This window comes from Hypanus sabinus, chromosome 10, assembly GCF_030144855.1.
Source record: "Hypanus sabinus isolate sHypSab1 chromosome 10, sHypSab1.hap1, whole genome shotgun sequence".
Lineage (NCBI taxonomy): Eukaryota > Metazoa > Chordata > Chondrichthyes > Myliobatiformes > Dasyatidae > Hypanus > Hypanus sabinus.
The window spans coordinates 90,683,385-90,710,450 of NC_082715.1; the positions used below are offsets into that span (position 1 = coordinate 90,683,385).

General features: G+C 36.5%; 1 protein-coding gene across 12 annotated transcripts in view; it reads right to left on the reverse strand.

Moving 5' to 3' along the window:
- LOC132400854 (regulating synaptic membrane exocytosis protein 1-like) overlaps window positions 1-27,066 on the reverse strand; it is a 554,853-nt gene that overhangs the window by 170,541 nt on the left and 357,246 nt on the right. For 8 of the 12 annotated variants that reach the window (XM_059982306.1, XM_059982312.1, XM_059982308.1 and 5 more), the window contains 4 exons: window positions 20,430-20,501; window positions 17,437-17,590; window positions 17,024-17,149; window positions 4,819-4,881 (listed from right to left, as the gene is read on the reverse strand). In XM_059982306.1, the coding sequence (XP_059838289.1) occupies window positions 4,819-4,881; window positions 17,024-17,149; window positions 17,437-17,590; window positions 20,430-20,501 (415 nt within the window). The remainder of the gene's footprint in view (window positions 1-4,818; window positions 4,882-17,023; window positions 17,150-17,436; window positions 17,591-20,429; window positions 20,502-27,066) is intronic. The other 4 variants (XM_059982314.1, XM_059982307.1, XM_059982315.1 and 1 more) reach the window with 2 other exon arrangements.

Sequence of the window (27,066 nt, forward strand, 5' to 3'; positions counted from 1 at the left end):
AAAATCTGCAGATGCTAGAAATCCAAGCAACACACACATCTTCAGCTCCTGAACACTCCTTTGTTTGACTTTCCTTTAGCTACTCACATATCTGTGAAATACCTTGGGATAGTGTGTAATGTGATCATGTTAAAGCTGTACTTATGTTAAAGGGAATCTTGGATCAGAGGGTACAGCCTCAGAATACAAGAACGTTCCTTTACAGCAGAGATGAGGAGGAATTTCTTTAGCCAAAGGGTTGTGAATCTGTGGAGTTCGTTGCCATAGACGGTTGTGAAGGCCAAGTCATTTGGTCTTTTTAAAGTGGAGGTTGACATATTCTTGAATAGTAATGTATCAAAGGTTATGGGGAGAAAGGAGAATGGGATTGAGAGGGATAATAAATCAGCCATGATCAAATGGCAGAAAAGACTCAATGGGCTTAACAGGCCAATTCTGCCCCTATGATGGTAAATATGCCACATGCTATTTTAATCTTTTTTTTAAAAAAAAAGCTGACTAATACTCTACTGAAACATGATCAACTGGTTGATTTTCCAATAATCCAAAAATGGACTTTTTAGGTATGATTTTTACCTTAAATCCCTATCAGAAGGGATTAGTGGCTTTTATTTATAATATGATTATGAAGATACAACCAGAAATATCAGGTAGAATTAAACAAGAATGGGAAAAAGAACTTCAATATATCAATAGAAAAATGGGAAAAAATTTTACAAATGGTTAATTCTTCTTCTATATGTGCTAAACAAGCTTCAATACAATTTAAAATTGTACATAGAGCTCATATGTCTAAAGATAAACTTGCTCGATTCTACTCTCATATTAACCCTCAATGTGACAGATGTCATTCAGATGTGGCTTCATTGACCCACATGTTTTGGTCATGTCCCACCTTATATAATTATTGGAAGGACATATTTGCTACCATTTCCTCAATTTGGAATATCGATTTACAACCTCATTTTATTACTGCAATTTTTGGTATACCAAATGAGGATGGTAATCAGTTTTCCCCTTCAATTAGACAAATGATTGCTTTTGTAACATTAATGGCCAGAAGGTCTATATTGCAAAATTGGAAAGAAGTAAATCCTCCTACCACATTTCAGTGGCTCTCTCAAACTATTTCTTATCTGAGCTTGGAAAAAATTAGAAGCACTATTTTTGACTCATCAGTTAAATTTGAAGAAACTTGGGGACCGTTCATTCGACATTTTCATATGAATTAATTTGGCCTCTTCCAGACCTTCTCTCTGTCTATTCTTGTTCTGGTATGGAGTTCTGGAGTTTTTGGCACTATCATATACAAATAAACTGTTATTATTGCCCATGTTAGTTTAGTTTAGTATTTTTTTTCTCAATATATATTTTTTGCTTGTATTTTTACAATTTTTTTCTTTTTCTTTTGATGATTATTCTTATTTTTTTCATATAATTATTATAGGCTTGATTGATAATGTACTATGTCTTCCTGTTGATATTTTAATAGGATATTGTTATCCTATTATTAATTCAATTTCAAGTCTAATGCATTTATAACCTATTCATTATTATGTTATTTTTTTATATATATGTAAATTCAATAAAAAGATTGAAAAAGAAAGAAAGAAAAACAAAGTGTCTGTAAACATTTAAAAAAGTATAAAATCAGAAGCCATTAGCATTTGTTAAAATTACTTTGAAATGAGTATTTTTAAACCAATAAACTATCTAAAAGTCTTCTAAAATGAACTCTTACCTGAATCTTTTGAAATTGTTCACTTCAAGTAAAGCAGCAACAGCATCCCCATAGCCATGGGGTAAAACCTCTTACTAAATTTGCATCAGAATTATTGTACAATTAGCCCAACTCTTGCTTCCTTGCCAGACTCCAAGATGAGTCCAGTGATGGAACATAGCCTGTTCTCCAGCAGCAAATCACAATCAGGGGCTTCAGGATGTCCACATATATTGAAAACACAATGCTTCTGTCAGCTCCATGGTTTATTCAAATCATTACTTGGAAAACTGGAGCAATGTGAATATTTTTTGGAAGTGATAGCAAAGAAAAGTGATAGCAACCTATCTATTATCTCAAATTTAGTAAAAATTTGTTTACTCCACTGTCTCTGTCACATATAGGTCTGATCAATGCTATTAAGATGATTATTTTACCAATTTTTATATATATTTCAAATGGTACCAATTTTTATTCCAAAATCCTTTTTTTGATAATGTTGATTCAAAAATTTCTTCATATATATGGCAAAATAAAAATCCTAGGTTAGGTAAAAGATATTTACAGAAGTCTAAAAAGGGAGCTGGACTGGCATTGCCGAATTTTAGATTTTATTATTGGGCAATTAATATCTGATATTTGAAATGTTAGTTATGGGATTTGGATTTATCTTTTAGTCCTCATTGGGTAAATTTGGAAACCAAATCTGTACAAGGGTTTTCATTGGGTTCTATTTTAGGGACTTCTCTTCCCTTTGCTTTTTCTAAATTGCATAAACAAATTGACAATCCAATAGTTAAATACACTCTACGCATGTGGTTTCAATTTCCAAAATTCTTTGGGTTGAATCAATTTGTTTTAGCAATTCCTATTAGATCTAATTTCATTTTTTTCATCCCTCTATTATGGACCAAGCCTACTTAGCTTGGAAGACTAAAGGTATATTACAATTTTCCAATTTATTTTTGGATAATTGTTTCATGTCTTTTGAACAATTATCTAATAAATATCCTTTGCCCAGATCCCATTTTTTTTAGATATTTACAGATTAGGAACTTTTTAAGCATTGTACTTCCTACCTTTCCAAATTTGGATTCTATGGATATTTTGGAGAAAATTTTAGAATTAAATCCTTTTCAGTAAGAGGTAATAGCAAATGTTTACAATATAATTATGAAAATACATTCAGAGGTTTCTTATAAAATTAAGACTGATTGGGAAAGGGAACTTAAGTTTACTATTCCTATTGAAAAATGGGAAAAAAATCTTCAATTAATTAATCCTCTTTATGTTTCAAACATTTGTTGATACAGTTTAAAGTTGTGCACAGGACTCATATGTCCAAGGATAAATTAGCTCATTTTTATTCCCATGTAAATCCTATTTGTGACAGATGTCATTCTGAGACAGCCTCACTAACTCATATATTTTGGTCATGTCTGTCTTTGAAAAAATATTGGAAAGATATCTTCGATATTATTTCTACGGTATTGAGTATTGATTTCCAACCTCAACCTATCACCGCAATTTTTGGTTTACCAATGATATTATGAGTTTTAGTGGCTGGCTTTCCAGAGGATCTTATTAAGCTACCTAGGGTTGGTTTACTGCAAGAGATTCTTGTTTTGCCATGAACGCAAATAAAAGATTGGCATAACACACCACCAAATTAGTGGGCATAATTAGCAGCGACAATGCATTCTAATGCTCTTGATGGTGTATGAGTGTAAGGAGTGGGGGCAGGGAGGGTAGGTGGGAATTCTGTCACATCTAAATCTGGAAACCACGTGACACTCCTCCCTTTGCCCTCGGTACTTTAGGGCCTTAGTCCGCACATGTTTCAATAGCTGTAGTTCTTTGTTGAGAAAAGCTGGGCCATTGGGAATGTGTTGGCCATAGATTCCCCAAAATAAATCCCGCTGGGATCATTAGGCACAAGGCGTTGCCATCAAAGGTCACGTTTTCTACTTTTGTTCGTGGATTTTGTTTTGTGGATTGTTTGGAAATCTCTTGATGATCAGGATAGAACTTATTAAAGTCAGAAATATATTTTTCATGCATTACTGGCTTCATAGAGGATGACTAAAATTCAGTCCAACCTGGTCACACCCAAAAATGGGAACAAAATATCAAATTTATTTTTACTTACTTAGAGATACAGCGTGGAACAGGCCCTTCTGGCTCAATGAGCCAGTCCAGCCCCGCAACCCATCTACTTAAGTCTCACCCAAACACAATGCAATTGTACAATGAGCAATTAACCTACTAACTGAAACGTCTTTGGACTGTGGAGGGAAACTCCGGCAGAGCTGAAACAGTGCAAAAGTGATGCTGGCAATGAAACACTCCAGGGCAAAGGGTATACATTTTATGATTGGTTACACATGTGTGAGATTTTATTAACATCTATTTGTGCAGCCAAAAACAATTGCCTACTTGTGGGTACTTTCAAGTGAAAATGGCTCAGAGAAAAATGTTCAGTTTTTCATTAAATATACATTGAGGGAGCAGTCCCTGTTGAGACAGGTATTTTTCAGAGACATGTATAAATTTCAGGGAAATGCAACTGTTTGTTGTAATAAGGGTTATTCCAACAATAGATTAAATACCAAAGAACATCATGTCACAGTACATCTATATTGCCACATGTTAGTTTGTAGAGACAATATCTAAATAAAGAACGTGTGTTAAACTTGATGAGATATTAGGTACATAAGCAGGCAGTTTGCCCAATGCACAACATAAGAAACCAACATCTGAAATGGATGGATCCTCTGGCTCATACGTTTGTTGTTTTTACCAATTATACTTCTTAGGGCATTGTCAAAAATTTACTGAACATACAAACAAATACAAACAATGAAAATGATAATCTTTCAATATTATTCACCACAGGGATGAAAGGCAGCATTACAGAAACAGAAAGTGTAGCTGTGTTAAAGCACAACAAGATGTCGGCCAATGAACTCATATTTACAACTGAAAACCAATTTTACGACAGCAACACTAAACCAAAGAATTTAGAAAGTCATTTACAGATTACCTTCTGTTACAGAATGAGAAAGCAGTCTTGAATGGTGCTGTGCTGTTATATTTACCTGGCAGTATGCAGGCACTCTGCACTCCTTCCTCGTTTTGCCCTGGGCAGCATAAGGAATTCACTGCACAGACATGATGAATGGGGAGCAATTCAGTGAGGAGAAAAGATGAAGCAATGAAAAAGAAAGTGAGATTTGATGAAGATGCCACTGACAATGAACAAATCATAATCTTTTCATTGTACGCTTCATGACACAAGTACTTAAAACTTGTAAACTAATGGGCAAATGTTAGTTCTTGTGATTAAATATCAGAGAAAATTCATTTAAATGTGTTATGACATTAAATGCAGAATTGCCAAATAAAATGATGTTCAATTTAATTTCATTTTTTTTACAGACTCATAATATACCCTGCACAGAAGAATACCATGAAATTACAAGGAAATGTGAAAGGATTTCCCTTATTCCCAGACCATCTCTCTGGAAATCTAATCTTATTAGGATCAAAACAGAATAGGTAAATTTATTTCCTAACAAAAGCTTTTTGTAAGAATTACTGGTGCAATGGAGAAAGGCTATGTAAATTCGGAGATGGCAGGAATGACGCAAATTTACCAACAACACTGTACTTAAACCAATCATGTTTCTTCAGCAACAAAATGTTTAAGCATCCCATGTCCTCAGTTAGGGAAGAGATTAATAACAGGCAATGGTGGGTCTCTAACTCTGCTACACTGGGACAATAGACCAAGATTTGATGGCAATTTACTTGCTGAAGGCTACCAACACCTGGATGTTAACTTTGCTGCAGCCCCAAGAAAAGCCCAATAGCAAAGAGGATACTGAAAGCATGATTTGAGGAGACATTGTTTTTACTTTCACATGACAGAAATCATAAAAATACTGATAAATTTAAACTTGTTCTTCTTCGAAACTGTTCTTTTCTGAAATTCATCTGTAGGCAACAGCGTTCTTCTTTCTTCTCAGGAAATACGTTAACACCTAATTATAAACTATCACTAAGGACCCTAACTATTTGGGACATGCCCTCCTCTTGTTACTACCTTCAAGGAAGAGGTACAGGAGCATGAACCTCCACATTCAACAATTCTGGAACAGTTCCATCTTCTCCATCATCAGATTGCTGAACGGTCCATAAGCCCATTAACACAACTTTGTTATTCCTTTTCTTTACACTACTTACTTATTTTTACAATTTATAGTAATTCTATGCTTTTGCACTATACCGATACCACAAAATAACAAATTTCACATCATAAAAGTCGGTGATAAGAAATGTGATTCTGATTCTATCAGGTTTGCCATTGCAGGAATCAATTCAGTGAACCTTCGCTGAATTCCTTAGCAAGAACATCCATAAATAAAGAGACCAAAACTGGACACAATACTCAAAGTGTACCAAGACCTTGTACAGCTGTATCAATATGTCCATGTTCCTGTACTCAAATCCTATTACAGTGAAACCCTGATTTAACGCGAATTCGGATATAACGTGATGAGTCATTGGACTTCATGTCCACGTCAATCCATACTCCCCCAGCTTTGTATCACTTTAGCCAATCAACTTCCCAGCTCTTGTCTTCATCCCTCCCCCTCCTGTCTTCTCCTATCATTTCGGGTCTCTTCCTCCTGCTCCCACTTTCAAATCTCTTACTATCTCTTTTTTTCCCGTTAGTCCTGACGAAGGGTCTCGACCAGATGCTGCCTGGCCTGCTGCGTTCCACCAGCATTTTGTGTGAGTCATTGGACCTTTTTTTTGCTCAAAATGGAACAAACTGCTGGAAAAAGAAAATCTGTTTCTGTGAAAAATAAGTCAAGAGTCAAACTCAAAGTCAAACTCAAGTTGCACGAGACCTTGGGATACCAGAATCAACACTTCATGGCTGAAAGTCTCACAAAGAAAAGTTACCCGTGTCGCTTTGCAAAGTTGACGAAGAAACAGGACTAAAAGCCAAATGCCTGAAGACAGCCAAAGGTTTCAGCCTCGATGACTCCCTGTATGAGTACTTTGTTCGAGCTCGCTCAGGAGGCCTTTCAATTTTCAGTCCTATTCTCAAAGCTCAAGCCGAGAGGTTTGACAAGCAGATCAATAGAGAAACTTCACAGTTCAAAGCTAGCAATGGATGGTTAGACTGGTTTAAACGCCGCCAGGGGATTTCTCAAGTGTTAGTGTCAGGAGAAAAAACCCCCAACTCAGAAGCATTCTAGATTTTGCTGGCAGCCAGCGACAAGGTACGTTCAAGCAAGGAACACTCGATCACTTTTTTAAGAAATAAACTGTAAATGATTATTGCTAATATTCTTGAATGTTTTTATTTGTTGTTTTGTGTATTGAAAAGCTTTACTCAAAATTAATTTGTGTTTTAACTTCTACAGTAACAACAACAATTTATTTGTGGAATTCTTTAATTCAAAGGTTAATTTACTTGCCAGAAGGTAAGCGTGCAAAAAATGGATCAAATAGGGCAAAAATAGGGGTGTTTCAGGATGTTAGGTCAACATTGGGTCAGTTTGAACGCTGAATTTCTTGAACCCTGGTTTAGTGCGACCCCGCTTTTTTCGTGATGACATTTTATGGACCCAAATGGCACTTGTAGCCTCTCACAAGTGCTGTTCGTCTCTGGCAACTAAGTTTAGAGGGATGGTCTGAACTAGGCAGTGTAGCTGTGGTTTCATATTTTTTCCACTTTTTCACGATGAAGTGCACTGAGCTTCGAGGTATGTTCAGTGCCTTTGAGATGGTCTGTTCCCTTCCCCAAACTTAGCTTCTCTATTATTTCCATGTCTTGCCTTGAATGCTCTTTGACTGTCATTTTGGTTTGGTATGCTGAAAAGCAACCATACTGTTGGACCTTACAGAGAGAGGGGGTTATTATTCAGGCAGGCCTCCAATTTTCTACATCAACAAATTGTGTGAGTTGGTCAGATAATATACAGTATTGCAACCAAGGAAAGTTGGCATTGTAATTACAAAGGGGATGAATACTCTTACAGCCTCACAATTTTGGTTTTTAATTTTTAGTAAATTGTTGACAGGTTTTGGAATTTTTCTTTTGACTAACATGATGCACAAAGTTTTATAGATTAGCTCAAAAATCCTGCTTTAACATATTTTAAATTTAGAAAATGAAACAGTAAAATCTAAAAATAGTTGTGGGAGCTGAATACCTTTTCAAGGCACTATACACCTCATATCTGGATTAAATTCCATCTGTCAGGTGTCTGTTTGTTTTACCAGATAGTCTATATTATTTAGTGATTATTCTGCTCCCTGTAAACATATTTTGAAACATCCATGAAATTTAAAACACTAATCCTGATTGCTAAATAGAATTGATTTAAATAACAAAAGAAAGCAAAATTGGATTTATTTTTTCTGGTTACATAAATTTGTTCTCAGCTAGCTGTAACAGCTTACATTCTAGAGTTTTAATAAAATTAAAACCAAATTTAAACTTAGTCTAATTTGCAATGCTTCTTTCTAAAGGTAAATTATTTCCAAGATAAAAACAATTTTTAAAAGGTGAAGTTATGAAGTGAATTTCTAAAATAGTTACTTTGAATAAAATTTGAGTTCTAAAACAGTTATTCATCTTCAAACAACTTGCAGAAGGGCTTACCCAATAAAAAAGAAACTAATTCAACCCAACCACATTGGTGTTTCCACATTAACAATTTCAAGACTTTTTTGAATAATATATAATGTTTTTAAAGTGGAGTTGTGTTATGCACATACATTTCATTATGATACAGGTTTGCCCTCACTTCTCCTTTATCAGCACATAGTGGTGTCTTCTGTGCTTTATCGCTCCCTTTGTCCACAATATCTCTTTGGTTGTCAGCTCAGGTACTGAAATCAATGCCTGCTCGTAGCATTCCTGGTGGATCGAACAAATTTTCATCCTTAGTGAATGCACTAGTATTGCTCACTGGAAAGCATACCAATAAGCATGGATGAGGTCAGGATGTTTATGCTATTATGCGCACTTGTCCTCTAAGGTCCCTCTGTTCCATTACATTCTCTTGTGCCTACCATTCATACTATGTGCTACTTTGCTCTGACTTTACAAAATGTATTAGCTTACAATACCAATATTGAAATCTACTTTCCACTCCTCAGCTCACTTCTCTAACTGATCAAAATACCTTTGTAATCTATAATAAATTTCTTCACTATCAACAACACTAAATTCTGTATCAGCTGCAAACTTACTGATCAAGCCTTATGCACTTGCATCCAAATCATTTATATAAATAATGAACAAGGGTCTCAACACTGATTCCCTGTGACACACCACAAGTCACCGGCATTCATTTCAAAGAAAAAAAAACTTTTACCCAGCACCTATCTCAGATTTGATTTTCAATCCACTTATCTAGCTCTCCCTGGATTCTATATTCCGGACCTGCCGACCATGTTGGACATGTCAAACATTTTGCAAAATTCCAAATAGGCTGCCCTATTCCCATTTATCTTTTTGCTTACTTCTTCAAAAAACTTCTAGGAGGTTCACTAAGCATGATTTTACATGAACAAAGCCACACTGACTCCTTCTAATCATACTCTGTATATTTAAATGCTGGGACATCCTGTTTATCAGAATTCCCTCCAATAATTTCCTTACTACTGATGTCAGGCTGACCAGTCTGTAGTGCTATGACTCGTCCTTTTTAACTTAAACATCTGAATAGCATTAGCTACTTAGAGACAAAAGAAGTTCTGCTGGAAATCTCAAGTAACGCACAATGGAGCAACTCAGCAGGTCAGGAAGCATCTATGAAGGGAAATGAAGAGTCCTGCTTTGGCAGACTGGAAAGGAAGAAGGCAGTAGTCAGAAATAAAAGGGAGGGGGAGAAGGAGAAAGAGAAGCACAAGCTGGCAGGTAAAACATGACTGGGTGGGAGGGGGAAGGGGAGGAGGGATGAAGAGGAATGATGCAAGAAGATAGAAGGCAAAAGATGGAGGAGGTAAACGGCTGAAGAAGATGGAAGACAACAGTAGACCATGGAATAAAGGGAAGAAGGTGGGGAACTAGAGAGAGGTGATGGGCATTTTATGAGGGCGGGGAGGAGAAGAGATGATGAGCAGACCACATGAATAAGGGCAAATAAGGGGGGGGGGAACTGAGGAGACTAGTTACCAAAACTTAGAGAAATCGATGTTGAAGCAATCAGGTTGAAGACCACTAAGATGGAATATGAGGTGTTGCTCTTCCAACCTGGGTTTATAGAGGAGGCTCCAGTCAAGTATATCAGTGTGGAATGGAACGTGGATTTGAAATGGTTGGCTGGCTGTTGTAATGGACAGAGTGTTCTTGACAAAGTGGTTCTCCAATCTGCATTGGATCTCACTGATACAGAGGAGGCAACACTCCGAGCATTGGATACATTACTCCAATAGACTCACAGGTGAAGTGTTGCCTCTCCTGGAAGGACTTTTTAAGGCCCTGAATGATAGTGAGGGAGGAGGTATAGGGGCAGTTGCAGGGATAAAGTGCCAGGAGGAAAATCAGTGGGGAGGAACATATGCACAACATGACAACAGGTAACATTTATCAATAACATTTTCCACAACCTTTTTCTTTCTCTATTATCCCAAAATACTTAAGAACTAGAAACATTATAAACCAATTCCTGAACTTGTGCATGCCATACCTCTATTAATATAACCATGTTATAATACTAGCTCCTGGTCTTCTAATGTTACTGCTTGTATATCTCTTTCATTGTTTCTGATCTAATTGTGGCTTATATCTGTTGTTCTCTATTTTGTTATCCCTACTTAATTACAGTATAGATTCCAAACTGCATCAAACCTATCAATGAGAATTTGATCACTTTAATGAGACTAAAATTGTCCTTTTGGTACAGGTAAGACTTTCTCCACAATCAGGACAATGCCTCCAGAGTCTGAACTTGTATCGTTTTTCTATATATTGATTTAACTGCAGTCTTCCTATTTCATACAGTTATGCAGGATGCAAAGAAGCTCTTCAACCCACCATAGCTATGCTGATCATCGGATACCAATCTACACTAATCCTCTTTACCAGTACTTAGTCCATAGCCTTCCATGCACTCACGACTCAGGTTACAGTTACGGATCCCGCAACCCGCCTGGGTCATAGGGGCACTGTACAGATGAGCATTGCACCAGTTGCTTCCATTTTTCACAGTTGTTGACGAGTGCCTGGGTTGTGGCAAAGCTCTCTCCAGTAACTTCTGCAATGTTGTCTGCCATTTCTTCCTCTGTCTGCCTCTTTTTCTTTACCCCTTCACCATTCCCAAAAGAACGGACTTTGAGAGTCCACTTGACCTTGTTATTTGGCCATACCATCTCAGTTTCCTCTTCTTTACTGTGGACAGTAGATCTATATAGTGTCTTATATGCTGGGTGATGGTTCTTTGTACTTCATCGTTTTTTAGACAAGGTTTGTATAGGAGATGTTGAGGAATCTTTTGAAGTATCTCATTTCTACTGCCTGCATCTTCTTTTGCAGTTCTGCTGTTAAAGTCCATGATTTGCATGCATTTAAGAAGATGGAGAGCACAAGTGCACGCAGGAGTTTCAACTTGGATCTGAGAGTGATGTTATTGTCTCTCCAGATCGGTTTTACTTTAGCCAGTGTTGCTGTTGTTTGGACTATCCTTGCAAGGGCTTCAGGTTTTGATCCTTCTTGGCTGATAATGGTGCCAGGATACTTGAACTGTTTGGCATTCTCTAGTTCTTGTACACAGACTGTCCTTTTTGTTGTGAGTGGCTCCTCACTGTTTCTCATCAGCTTGGTTTTATCTGTGCTGATCTCCATGCAATATCTGGTAAATGTATTGTCCAGACTGTTCTCAAGGTAGGCCAATTCATCCTAACTTCCTGCCAGCCCATCAATGTCATTGGTGAACCTGAGGTTGGTTATGAACTATCCTCCTATGCTGACTTACTGATACGGTCTTCCAGAGCATCCTGCATTATTTTCTCCAGGAAAACGCTGAACAGCAATGGTGAAAGGAGACAGCCTTGTTGGATGCCAACTGATGTGTGGAACCACTCTCCAACTGTACCTTGCTGAAGTTTTGCACTGGAGCTTTGGTGTAGAGCTGCTTGATGGTTTGGATGAGCTTCTGGCTCATGTTGTAGCTCTTCACTGTGGCCCAGAGTACATTATATCTCTATTGAATGTCTTCTTGAAGTCTATGAACATGTGGAATATGTTCTGTTGATTTTGGCTGTATTTCTCATTCAGTACTTGGAGGTTGAATATTTGTTCTATTGTATTTCTCCCACTTACAAATCAGGTGACTCAGGTGTTAGTCTTAAATATCATAAGAGTGACTTCATACTCTATGCACTCTGGCCATGTATTTCAGATTCCAACCACCCAATGAGTGAAAAAAATTCTTCCTCAAATCCCTCCTAAATTTCTTGTCCATCATTCTAAGCCCTCTAGTTTCAGATACCCCTGCAATTGCAGTTTCCTAATATGCCCTTGTAATTCTCTAGCAGGTCCTCTCTTAGTTTCCTCCATTCCAAGGAAAATGAACCACACCTATGAGTCTCTCTTCATAATTAAATATTTCATCTCAGGCAACACCCTGATAAATCTCTGCACCTTTTCCTGTGCAATCATGTTTTCCTTTAAGGTGACGAGATGTAGACAGCTCTCCAGTTGTAGCTTAACCAATGTTTTATAATGTGAAATCAAAATCTCTCTGCAGTTAAATTCTATGCTCCAGTGAATGAAGGCAAAGATTCAATATATTTTTTTAGCCACTTTATTTAAATATTTCAGTCAGAGCCACAGGAATATCTCGTCTTGCCTTCTTTAGCAGTCTGGGATACATTTCATCAGACTTTTCAGATGTATCCACTTTTAAGCCTGCTAAGCTATCTAATACCTCTACCTTTTTAATAACATGTCCTACAGTTCTATTTCTCCACCCCAATCTTGACAACAAGGTTTCCAGCATCTGCTGCAGAATATTTTGTAACTTCCTGTAGACAGGAAGTGGTGATAAGCTGCTGAAGGGAAAAATGCTAATACATGAGGTTAAAAAGCACAATCTTCCCTCCCTATTTCACCCATCACAGCTCTCTAACTAAATCTTGACTCCTCTGCCATCTCAGGTACAGCACTACTTTACTCACGAGCTCCAGCACCCTTATTGGGTGTAAGCAGCTCAGCATTCAAAGCATGGGAGCAAACTTACACCCTTTCAAATACTCTGATGCAAGCTGCCAATAAAGTGTGGTTACCACATACCTGGAGGGCTGTTGTAGCCTGTTAATGCCTAGAACTTGCCTTCTTTGTCTTCTGAAAAGTACCCCAGAATACAATGATTAATTGTTATCATGAATTGGTACCGAAGAAAAATAAGGTAACGTGCTTTAATGATTACTGCTGGTGGCTCAGACGCCCACCACCATGAGAGGCTGGACATGGCTTGTATTAACTCCAGCCTTCCAGACAACCTCAACCCACTGCAATATACATATTCCATAGCAAATGTCATCTCAACGGCCCGAAACTCATCTCCGGAGCATGAGGACAGTAAAGACACCTACTGTATGTTAGGCTGTTGTTTATATACTTCAGTTCCACCTTAAATTGTGTAATTTGCAAACTGTTAGGCATCTGACTTAATACCTCCCTTTGCAACTGGATTGTCTCCCCACCCAACAGACCGCAATTAATAAGGTCAGGACACAGCAGCTCCACCACAATTCTCAATATTGGGTGCCTTACAAGGCTGTTTCCTCACCAACAACTTTAATCCCTACACACTCATGACTACATGGGCAGATTCTGCTCAAACTCCATCCACAAGTTTGCAGATGACACCATCATAGTGGGCTAAATATCTCAAATAATGATGAGTTGCAATACAGGAAGGAGATACAGAACCTAATGGTATGGTGTCATGACAATGACCCTTCCCTCAAAGTCAGCAAAACAAATGAGCTGGGCATTGAACATTGAAAAGGGGTGGAGGGGTGATGTACATAATCCTATTTCTATCAATATTGCTGAGTCAAGAGGGCTGAAGACTTTAAGTCTATAAGAGTAAACATCAGCAATAGCCTGTCTTGGTCCAACCATGTAGGCACATGGCCAAGAAAGTGCACGAGTTCCTCTATGTCTTCTGGGGTCCTAAAAATTTTGCCACGTTCCCTGTGACCCCCACTAATATTAATAGGTACACCACAGAAATCCTATCTGGATGCATTATAGTTTTCTATGGAAACTGCTCTGCCTGAGTTTGCAAGGAACTGTAAGAGAATTGTGGACAGAATTGTGGAAACCAGACTCCCCTTCATGGACTCTATTAATACTTACCCTGCTTCAGTAAAACAGCAAACATTATTAAATACCTCACCCACCCTGGATATTCCCTTTCCTCCCCCTACCCATCATGTAGAAGATACCACACACATACTACCCAGGCAAAAAGACAGTACCTATCCCACTGTTATAAGACTATTGAACAGTTCCCTACTGTAAGATAGATTGTGAGCTCAAGATTCCATTTTGTTATGACCTTGCACCTTCTTGACTGCCAGCACTGTTCTCTGAAAGTATAACCCTTTATTCTGCACTCCATTATTGCTTTCCCTTGTACTACCTCAGTGTACTGAGGTGATGGAATAACCTATATGAAGGGGTTGGAAAACCAAATATTCCTCGTACCTCATTTAACATGGCAATAACAAATGGATTTACAGTTTATTACATAAAGTGATAGAAAGGGAAGTTAGACTTTTCTTGCTGTAATTTGTTTTCTGTTTCTAATACAATCCACATAGCCCTTGCTGCTCTTAACCTCCTTTTTTCAATTTGAGATCAGTTTCAATGGCTAATATTTCCAGTCTCCATATTTCAAATATCCTTTTGCCGAATCACCCACTGATTGAAATCATCTTCAAAATAGAGTAGTCATCAGTATTCAGCAGTTAGAGCGGGCACACACCAAGCTATAATAATGTAGTTAGGTCCAGACTATGACAGTCTTGTTAGGTATGGTTAATAACCTTTGTTAACTTTATTTTGGGAAAAAGGCAGGAACACCAATCTCAGTTGTTTTTATTCTTTGTATAGTCACCCCTGCTGCATGTGACAAGATTGAGAACTGATTTAACACTCCAATACAAAGGACATTTTGGAAAGTTTATGCCTTTGGTAGACTCATCCCAGTAACGGGGATGAGAAAGACATTACTGGATTTCACCATATCAGATGTGAAAGTAAGATGAGAAATGTAGTGAGAAAGCTTCACAGGTGAGGCCAGGCAGCCTCCCCAAAAGCACGGAGAAAGGTGGCCACCTGAAACATCTGAGTTGTTTACAACTACTTTTGAAGTTCATACTGAATCAAAATGCATGAGGAAAATATAAAACCCAAAAGAAATAAATTAAGAAGATGCACTTGTACTCCATGTTGAAAAATGAGTATCTGCACATTTTCAGTGGGGATCCTAAATGGAGAGCGAACATTAATAACACAGGACTTCCAAGTCATGATACAAGGGAAGAGAGAAAATAAATTGAGGTTATTATAGATAAAAGGAGAAAGAGAATGCAGAGTTTGAGAACATGCATCATAGGTTTAGCATTTCAGGAGAAAATAAAGGGCAACTGTGAAAGGTTAGATTTTTCGTCATCCACCAAAAAAAATTATGCTGAACACTGCCAGTTGTAAACTATTAAGTAATTCAGACCTAATTGGTAATGTGCATGGGATAGATATGGGATTATAGTCAATGGAATATCCTGAACCTTGTGAAAATTGTGACCAAGAATTTATCTTCTGCATGAATAGCATTCATGGACACAAGAAGAAGCAAGAAATGACAGCAAAGGAATTCAAGTCAAATTAAATACGATGTGTTAAACAAAGAAATGGAAAGAAAGATTGGATGAAGGAGAAAAGACAATGAAAAGGAAATGAGACAGAAAGGTAAAATAAGTAATTTAAAGAATATCTAGGAGATTTTACTACAGGTAAATTGGTCCCTCAACACCACCTCTTTGGTCTAAAAAGCAAAGCGGTGTCTCCACTTCCTGAGGAGATTGAGTCAAGCGAGGGACCACCCCTCCTCCCATTCATTCAAACCAATTTTTACAGGAGCACCATTGAGAGTGAACTGACCAACTGCATCACACCATCTCGACCAGGAATTGTAAGGCATCTGACCACAAGTCCTTAAAAAAAAATTGTGAGGACTGCTTGGAGGATCATTGGGGTATCTCCTCCATCCATCAGAGATATTTATCAGGAGTGTTGTGTACACAAGGCTCTTAGCATTTTCAATGATCCTTCTCATCTGTCCAACAATCTCTTTGATCCCCAACCATAAGGCAGGAGGTACTTTAGCATTAGGACAAGAATTGTTAGAATGTGAAAAAGTTTCTTCCCGCAGGCCATAAAACTACTGAATTCCCTGCCATGGCCCAGGTCTCATCACGCATGAAGCATCAGTAGCATTATACTGTTTATTTGTTAACTTGTCACAAAGCACCTTATTATTTATTAATTTACTAGTGGTAATATTACTTTATGAGTTATGTATGTGAGTTATATGTAGTGTGTTGTACACTTTGGTCTGGAGGAATATTGTTTCATTTGGTGGCATACATGTGTACAATTGAATGACAATAAACTCAAACTTACAGTATGAGTGGGTTCCCATATGTTATATTCTCTCTGATATTGTCTAATACTAACTTTCTGTACATGTGAAATTAACCTCAACAAATTTTCTTGAAACCCAGTCAGAAACTGACAAAGCTCTTTCCATTTCTATGAGTCTCCTCATGAAATGCTCCTGAATCATATGGCAATTTACGTCAATTTACATTATGGTTTTTTCTTTCTCATCTCTTTTTTAGAATCAATGTTAAGGTACTGCATTAACTTGCCATTATTTTCCCAGCATTTCCTTGCCTATTGTGTGCTAAGTCTCTATTCTGATGTGGTTAATTATGCTGGCTAGTTGTGACTCAGAAAGTCAGTCAGAAAGTTTTGGTAGAGCTCAGAACAAAAACAGAGACACTAGTTCAGAGGGGAATGGCCATGAAATAATTCAGCTGGCTAATAATTCAGATATTTTCCAATTTAATCATCTCTATTGGAGAGATGACGTTTTAGATCAGTGAAATTACTTACAAACATCACTAAAATGGAAACTATTACAAAACATTGATCAAGATGCTGAGCAAGAGCACTTGGAAAATTGATGAACACTGTACCTGTCTCTTTCATATGCGTAGTGAGTGTCTAAGTCCCTGGGCCTGCGCTCGATGGGACTGCGTGAGACAGCTTGATATCGGGTAGGAGAGCGAGATCGTCTGCTCTGATGGATCTCATCCAGACTCCTATGAGAAAAGATCCACAGGTTAGTTGAGGATTGTTAAGACTACACTTCAAGAGAAAACGTTCTCTCAAAATCTTTTATTTCAAGAGAAAACAAGGAAGTCACAGAGCACTAAGCCCAATATTGGTTATCACAATGTCTTTTTGCCTAATGATTTTGAAATTCTATGAAAGAAATTGTAGTTTTCCAACAAAACAGATTAACAATTTTGTAAAACAAAGGTTTTATATGATTCTTCCTGTCCATAGTTCAATAAATTGAAACTAGCAGCAAGAACAAGAAACACACCTCTGTAGTGGGACACTGGGTAATCGTGACCGGGTCCTGCCCTGGTCGTCACCACGGTGAGGAGAGACAGAACGTGAACGATGATGCGGGCTTCTCTTCTGATCTGGTACTGTTAGTGTACTTGCTCTACTTTCTCTACTGCTAACCCTATAATCTGTTGGTTAAGATGCCAAAAATAAAAGTACAATGTAAGTTTTAATATTTGTATGCAAGAATATTAATCAATATGAGCAATGCTGCAACTATAAAGATGAACTTCAATGAAACAAGAAATTAAAAGCGTGATTCCATGCCAACAGCATTTGCACCCTCGTTTTAGCTCATCACTTTTAATCTTTTAATCATGAAATGGTCTTTTAATGCATGCAAACAAAACAACCTACATCCAAATTAGATTGTCAAGGGGCTGGCCTAGTTGTTTGATATTTATTGTGCAACATTATGATTAAAAACAATTGGAAAGCCATCAACTTGGACACATGGACAAGGCCATGCAAATATCTACAATAGGCTAAAGCAAAGCCATGCAGGTTGCAGTCAATTGGATATTTTGTGTCTATGACTATGTGCTGCTCTATAGCACTTCACCTGTGGAGCTCAAGCAGGAAGGCACTTAGGGAATAAGTGGAATCCAAATATTTACTGAAACAGTACAAATATCATCTGCTCCATTGAAGTACTTAACTGATCTTGTTGACTGATAGTTTAGCCTCAAACAGTACAGGCAAGCCACAAGAAAAGTATTTCTGCACTGTCAGAACATGGCCATCGACTCTGTCACAAAGCAACACTCTTTCCAAACAGAGTCTTAGATATTATAAAATGCAACTTATTTTGAGAAGCATTAAGTGAACATAACACAGAAAATAAATGAATACAGTATTTTTCCTCTGTCAGGTGGAAAAGGCATAAGCTAGCATTAATTCCAAAATACTGAGAATGTGAGTACAGGAACTTCACTCCTAATTTTGTTTGGCAGCCAAATTATGTAGGAAGACAAGTAAAGGTATGTTACCAAGCAACATCCTCAGCAATCAAAATCAATGGCTCTTAAATTTTTCATTTTATCTTTTGACAATTGGAACACTTGCAATAATTAAGAGTTTATTATGAAATGTTCCTCAATTTTTATGAAACAGATAGTGACATGGTGCTGTAAAGCCGGATTCTTTAGCGAAGAGTAAATATAATATGGTGATAGAAATTGATTAGAATAATTGCTCAGTCTGTTGAAGGGTTAATAGGACAAGCAAGGCAAGCCAACATAGATAAAAATTGTAGGAGACTGGATAGACTTGATTTTCTAATTAGCTTTATTCTCTAAATAAAAAAAATGCCTTTGACGTTTTAACAATGAGAATCAGAACATTTAGGCTAATCTATTTAAGCAAAGAGTAAGAAGCTTGCAAATGAGCAATTCAGCAGGTCATCGAGAAATGCATCGAGATTTGTTTCTGGAAGTTGAAAGGATTCAGAGATGCTGTGTGAAGAAAGATAAATAGGGCTGGTTTATTTTAAAAAAGGCAATTTAGTTTGGTATTTTTATTTTCAACCCTTCATTTTCTTAATCTCTTAATGTTTTACTCAATAATCTGTTGTTCTTTACTCTCATTGTGCAGAAAAATGTCAAATCTCTTCCCTGTCCGCCTGCATTGATCACTTGTGGAATAGGGTATAGAGTGGGATACCAGAGGCTTCTCAAGCAGAAAACAAGAATCAATTCTTAAAACCATAATTAATGGAAAATGAAACACACGACATAAAGCAGAATATTTAGCTTTTAAAATTCTTTAATCTAAAGTTTATTTTTATGTAGAAATTAATTGCAGTAGCTCTAAAGTATTAACCTAATAAATTCCATCAAAATTGCTATTCAAATATCACTTGAATCCATTGTTTTTGCTTGAGGCATGGTGCCTTTTTTTCTTCCAATGTGGATTACTAGTTTTATTGTGGTACTTTATAATTTCTGTGTAAAAATGACTAAATAAACTTCATAGAAACAACAGCATACTGTTATTTTTATTGAGTAGTGAGCAAATAGACTTTTTGACAAAAACCAGATACAGAGTTTTCTTATGATAAACAAATTGTTTGCTCACAGCTGATCCAAATTGCAGACGTCTAATTACATGTTTTTAAAATTCTGTGCTTTGAAAGCAAGCTTGACTTAACTGAATATGCAATTTAATTACGTGCTAAATTATTTTTTAACTTTATATTTTTCATTTCATTTAGCGAGGCTTTACTAATCATGTGGACAAGGATATGTGATAATATCTTCCTCAAACTCATCTCTATCTTCTAAGATTTTATATCTTAACTGAGGCCTCGCAGTAAGTGCAGAATCAGGACTACTCATTTTGTATACAATGTCTTATGAAAATGTCCTGAATTCTTTTTAGGACACAGAGTTAAATAAACCCAAAACAGAAATTTATCTTTATGTTGTTCACTTGTAAGTTTATGTAGGTCACCAAGTTCAATCAGATGTGAAACCACTTAGCTAATTTATTTCAACCCTAATTTACATCACATCAGTTCATGCCTTCTAAAATGTGCTGCATTATTATGACATGATTATTGTACTAATGCCACTAATCTGAAAGTTGATGAAAATAACTTTTTCTTTAAAAGTCATTACTGTAATACTCAAATTCAATTGCTTTAATTAAAAATTACGTTAGCCCAATCAAGTCATCTGTGCACTGTCAAATGTACATTTACACATTTAAAAGTAATATGCACCATCTTTAGTGTGAAATAAATGCTTCTTAAGCAGTGAATTTAACAGAATAATCATTATTGTTTGTATATATTAAATATCAGCTAACAAAGGTGTGCTTTCACATATCTAATATTTATCATGGCTGGCAGATAGATGTTATCTGCTTCTGGAAATATTACTGACCTCCTGCTAGAGCCCCACATCAAAAGCAATTCTAAATGTAGATAGCATTCATAGATCAGAACATAATCTGCCCCCCACCCACCTGCTGAGACCACTCCAATACCATCATCAACATCATAATCTGAGATGTCACTATCACTGATTCGCTGAGATCCTGGTTAGTGTTGGAACAAACAGACAAAACAACTGTGTGCGTGGACTCATTAACAGTTACTTTAAAATCAGAAATGCTTTAAAGAATAAACATGTTAAATGAACAAGTAACCTAGAAAATAAAAAAAATGAGTTATTCTACACATGTAGCAATACAATATTTTATTGGGCTCTTTTTAGCACAGAGTAAATCAGTTCAAATGAAATGAATAAGAAACATGCATTTAGTCAGTCATGGTATTTCATTTTGTAAACTGAAATTAAGAAAAAAATAATTAAACTTTAACCATACATGACAAATGACCAACAGCATTCTTACTGCAGAGCCTTACTCACTGGGCGAATATGCTGAGACACTGTGTCATGCTCGAGTATGCACAGCTCAAGATTTTTCATCCACTTATGATGCAAAAATTGTGGAGGATACTCATTGAAAATCCCAATACTTGGCTGCAGTAAGTAAGGCTCTGTAGCAGGACAATACACTGTGAAATGTATTGTAACACTTGGAATATCTTAAAATTTTGTTCTTGCTGCATGAAAATTAGTGATTAATAATACCATATTTGCACAGCATGCTGAGACAGTAATATAAATCAAAACAAATGAAGTGTGGATGAAGTTACTGACAAAATTTGAGTCAGCTATTCATGATTTCAATTATTATTATTTTGTTATAATGCTTACTCCCTTTTAAAATGTAAACTATTACAGTGTCATTTAGTCTGGGAGTGGAACTTGTGTTGCATATGAAAAGAACAAGGATTCCTCCTTGATATATGCCAAAATAATATGGAAATTCAGACAAAATGGTGTCAGGTTGGTATGTGGTAATGGCTTGTCTGCATCTGAATAGGCATCATTAAAATGAGATACCAGTGAAGAATATTTTCCTCTTTACAGACCTGTCATTTCCTTTTTCCCCAAATTATGTAAATGGGCTGAGGGTTATATGATAAAAGGGTGCAGCTGGTACCATCAAGGAATGGAAAAATACTGGGTTGATTAAGAGTATTATGTTTTTAAGGGATTTTAAAGGGCACAAAACAAGGGGCACTTACTTTGTGCAGTGGGAGAGCTTTGCCATGGGTTAGATCACGGTTGGGTTTAGTGTTAATGCCGAGGCAGAGAGAGAGAGCGGGATGGAGGGGGAAGAGGGGGTGGAAGCGGAGGGAGGGAGACAGTCTGACATTGTAGAGGCCGGCTTGCTTAGTGGATGATAAGTATTATTTTGATCTCTGTACTGCTACTACTATAGACATTTGTTTTCCTTTCTATATTGCATTTGTGCAAGTTCTAATAAAGAATTTTCTTGTGATCTTGAACATGTCTATCATGTCTCCTTGGTTTTCAAATGCAAATACAAATACTCAGAGCTGAATCAGGAAAGAATACAGAATGAATTTTATAATAATCTTCATTTCATCTGGAAATACACTGAGATCATCAGTTTGCAGCAGGTAATCTTTCAATATTAATCCGGAATGATCTGTGGCGATTTCCATTGTTTCCCATTTTAGGCATTTAATCCTTCTCAAAAATACAGTGGAAGTTTGGTGCAGTATAAATATTTAGCATGCTCTTTGCAGTCATTTGGTGATAAAGTTTTGATGCATTCCAGGTATGATTAGGCAGGGTGAACATGTTTTCATGAAAAGGAAATCATTTTTGAAAAATCTGACATAAATTGTGGTATATACAAACCAAAATGACTTATACTACTATACTGACACACATTTTCAAAGTTCAGAACTTTGAGGAAATTTGATTTAATTTAAGTTCGAGCTCAGGCTACCTTGTTAAGTTATTCTTTACACTGATTACCTAGATTTTAAAGAGGTATTTGGGAAGTTATCACACAAAAATTATGGGTACATTAAAAAGGAGCATTCAAGAGCAGGGGATGGGGACTGGTAAAACGGCAAAAATCAGAGTAGGGATACATTGGTCATTTTCAGCTTTACATGTTGGACTGGTGAGGTTCCCCTAAGATCTGCATTGGGCTTCGTATTAGTACTATGCTTAGTGCAGCTAACTCATGGTTCCAGTGTTTGATACTAACCCCCAGTACTGTCAACATATATGATTACCTTTTAACCTTTCCTCCCACATCCCAAAGATGAGCTGCTTGTTAGGTTAACAGGCTTATGTAAATCGCCCTTTACATAGTGCCTGCTGGGAGAACTGGGGGATATTAATGGGCAAGTAGAGAGTGTAGGTTACAGTTAACTATATGGGAGAATGAGATTGATGGGATTCATCTGGAAGCCAACATAGACCCAATTAGCTGAATAGTATCCCTCTCTGTTGTAAGGGAATATAAAAACAAAAAATAAAATAAAAGTTTGAAAATATGCCCCTCAACAATATGCAGCAACAGTAATGACTATGATTGAAAAAGGATGTGTTGCACATCCAAAGGTAGAAAATTAAGGAGGACATAGTGATTCTGTTCAGAGTTGTAGTACCACGAGTTTTTCATTACAGAAGAACACCAATCGAATAACTTGGCAATAAGCAATTTATGAAAAAAAATGTATTTGATTTTCGGGATTGAAGTATCATCAACATGGAGAGCATTTACTTCCCATCCTTAATTGTTTTCAAAAAATGGTCTTGGGCCTAAACAGACATACAGCATGGAAGGATGTGCACAAATTCCACACCAACTATCTGCTCTAATCCCACATTAATCCCTTTAATTCTTTAATTCACCCCACATTCTAATCAACCCCCTTCAGATTCTACCACTTACTTACACATGGTGTAAGTGGCCAGTTAAGCTACCAACCCACAGTTTTGGAAAAAGTGTGGATGAAAACCACATGGTCCCAAGAAGAACATGCAAACTCCACATAAGTGCTGCCTTCTTAAAGCACTGTCATCAAGTGGGCTGCTTTTCTGTATAAAGATTAATTCTACTTTTATTTTATAAAGCACTATCACAGAATCATTGCAGCACAATAAAATCATTTAGTTCACTTTCCCTTCAGCTATGTTAATTACTTTCCCTCAAGTTGGCATCCACTTTCTCAAAAAGCTGTGGGTACTAGATAATGACCAATTTCTGGTTCCAGAGATTATATCTCAAAACCTCTCCAGGTCTTTTGCCATCACTTTTAATTTGTGTCCCCTGATCCTTAAATCTGTTTGGAACAACTTCACTCAGTTTTATCTAATGAAAACAAATAAACATATGAATCAGAAGTAAGCTGGGTGTCAAAATCTTCTATGTTTCAACCGACCCTCCCTCAATCTTCAAAACCTATCATCATTCAGTACATCTTTATTAAACCTCTTCTCAAATAATGTTGCTCCAAAGAGAATAACTCCAGATTCTCTGGCAGTACAGTGCAGCATAAACCCTGCTTATCCCTGTTTCACAGCACCTCTAAAGCTTGGTGACTCAAGATGGATGTATTGATCTTGAGTTGCTGCATTTTAAAGTTGAGCATAACCTCTCTGGTTTTGTACTCTATAACTCTGTGAAGCTCAGAATTCCAGGTGTTTTATTGAATATTGTCAATACTCCTTGCCTGTTTTGCAGATATAAGCACACAAAATCTCTCAGTTCCTCTACAGCTTTTAGAACTGTACCATTATCATACACTGCTCCTCTCAGTATTCTGTCATTTTCTGTGATTTCCTTATCTTGTCTACTCTCAAAATGGACAACCTCACACCTGGCTGAACTAATTTACTTCTATTTACCACTTTAGTGCCCACCTAACCAGTCAATTCATATTCTCTCGGAATCCTAATTATTCATTCCAGTTTTGATGTAATCTACAAACCTTTTATTACATTTAAATAGAAATCACTAAACTGTACCATAAAAAGCTAGGGAGATAGGATTGTATCATGCAGAACCCTACTGGAAACAGCCTAGTCAACTAAAATCCCATTGTTTTTTTTTGCCACAAAACTCTCTGTGACTTTTTAATTTCCTGTCCAATACCTTGGTCAAATTCATATAGATCATATCAAAAGAATGGATTTCATCAACTCTTGTTCTTGGCTCATCAAAAAATAGTTCATCTATCTAAAACAAGAGGGCCCAATGGGTAAGATAATTAGAGAGGTACAGAGGAGAAAATTTTCATCCAGAAAAATGTTGGAATCCGGAATGTGCTGCCTGAGGGTGTGATGCAGGATGGTACTCTCACAACACTTAGTAAATATGTAAAAATACACGAATCACCAAGATATAGTTGACTACAGACTAATGCTGGCAAATGGGATTAGTATACTACATAGTAGCTGACAGTTAGCATTGATGAAGTAGCTGAGGTCTGGTTTTGGTGTTGTATACTCTAAATTTATATGACTCTAAATTTAAGTGTTAATGAAACATAATCTTCTTCTAACAAGGCCATACTGATGGTCCCTGAATAACCTGTGTTTTGGATACAGGAGGATTAATTAGTTGGTAATGGTAGTTGGGACTAACTGAGGCTACTTTAATTTCTCCGGTGGTATGTGAATCTGAATATTTTTTAAACTGATGTGTAACTAGTAAATGATAGTGTGGGTCTGGATTTGCTGATAGAAAAATGGTGTATTAACCTCTATTGCAAGGGATTGAAGTACTAGGTTGCTGTACAAGGTATCTGAGTCAACTTGAAGCACCTTGTGATAAATCTTTGTAATTGAAGACACATTTGTTTTGGAATCAATTCAATGTACACTAGTTTGATTGATTCTTTGAATGAAGCATTGTTTGATGAGTTCAATGGTATAGGCCTATAGTTACTGCAGTTCAATGTTCTATTGGAAATACACAAGGTTGGTAGATAGCAAAAGGCAGCTTCCTCCAGCTGGACATCTAGAAGTACAAAGTCTCGTAATAATGGACCAGAAATTTAGCATTAAGAAGAGAAGTTTTTTTAATGGTAAGGATGTTCAGCCACTGGGATCAATAGATTTTTAGATGGTTAAGGGAATCAGAGGATACTGATCTGAGGAGGGAAAGTGAGTCTGGGACAGGAGAATATCCCAGTAAATGGCAGAGTAGGGCTGGAAGAGTGGCCCACATTTGCTTCTACTTCTTGCAAATCTTGTATCGTTCATACAATCTATAACTTTGAAAAATCAGAAAAAGATTTCAAATGCTGGAAATCTGAAATAAACAATGACTATCTTAAAATTTGGACTATGCCAAACACCACGAAAAAATTGAATCAAGCATTGTTAGCATTCCCAGTGAAATTCTGTACATTATGCCAAACAAATTTCTGAACTGAAATTGTGGAAGGAGCCTGGGTTTCCCTTTTTAAAATTCAAATATTAATAATATTAAAATCCATTATTTTCTTGAAATAGATTAACACAGTCTGAACTACTTTGTGGAACAGTCATACATCTCAGGTATAAAGTTATCAACTGGAAAAATCAAGAGACTCCACAAATATATATGGTAAGAAGATCTCAAATATGAATTAATTCACCAGTCTAAAAGGAGCTAGGGATTGACATCAGAATTAATTGGTATTTTAAAAGTGGCTAATCTGAGGGATTCTTAAAGATAGTAAAATGGTCCAAGCTACATCGTTATTGTCAAAGGATTAAGACATATCTGTAATTTATTAAGTAGGTACTTGTTTTTGGATAATTTACAGGTATTCAAGAAAATTAGTTCCAGTTAACTGGGTATTTTTTGATGATATGACAGAAAAACAGATGATAAATTTATATTAAGTACTTAACTTTTGAATATCAGAATATGTCAATGGAAAAAAATACCATAAAATGTAAAAAGGCAAGTATAATTTCAAAAGAGCTCTAAAAGATGTCATTTTTATTTATCAAGAGAATACAAAAGGTATTATCTAAACTAAATACTATTTCATTGCTTCTTGTGAAATACATACAAAGTATGAAATCACATTTGAAAATATATTCAATATGTTGGAAATTTTTTGTCTTGCACTTAAAGAGAACATTAATTAGATTATTTTAATCTACTGGTAAAATAATCATGAAATGTAAAGGTTAGGTGTTTGTATGCTGATAACCCCAAATATTTTGGGGACGATTTTCTTTTTCCATGGTTTAACATTTTAATAAGACTTAAAATATCATTCCTCATGATAAAGAGAAAATCTTATTTTAAGACCAGTCTAACGGCAAATTTTACCATATATTTTACATGGTAATTTAAGATAATCAAAATACAATAACTGAGGAGATTCCTTTAAAATATGTAATTGCAACTATCACCCAATTTCCTCCTCCTTGTTAAAATGCAAACACTACAGTAGCCTTTAAATTTATGTCCCTTTTCTTCCTGGTTACATTCCCTCCATCTGTATTTTAGGCCATGCAACAATACAGAACCAGCTCAGATTAAAGTCATTTAAAGAACATCTATTTAAGTATATCAGAGGCTGATCTATCCTTCTCTGCTTTTCAACCTCACTGTGATTGATCTTTTTCCTGTGCTTTTTATCCTGACTTTGGCCCTTTACATAATGGGATCTATTGGCAGATTCAAGCTTCTCTCCAGCAGCTTTACTGGCTTTTTCCTTCCATACACAATCATATCTCTGCTGTCCCTCAAGTCCTTC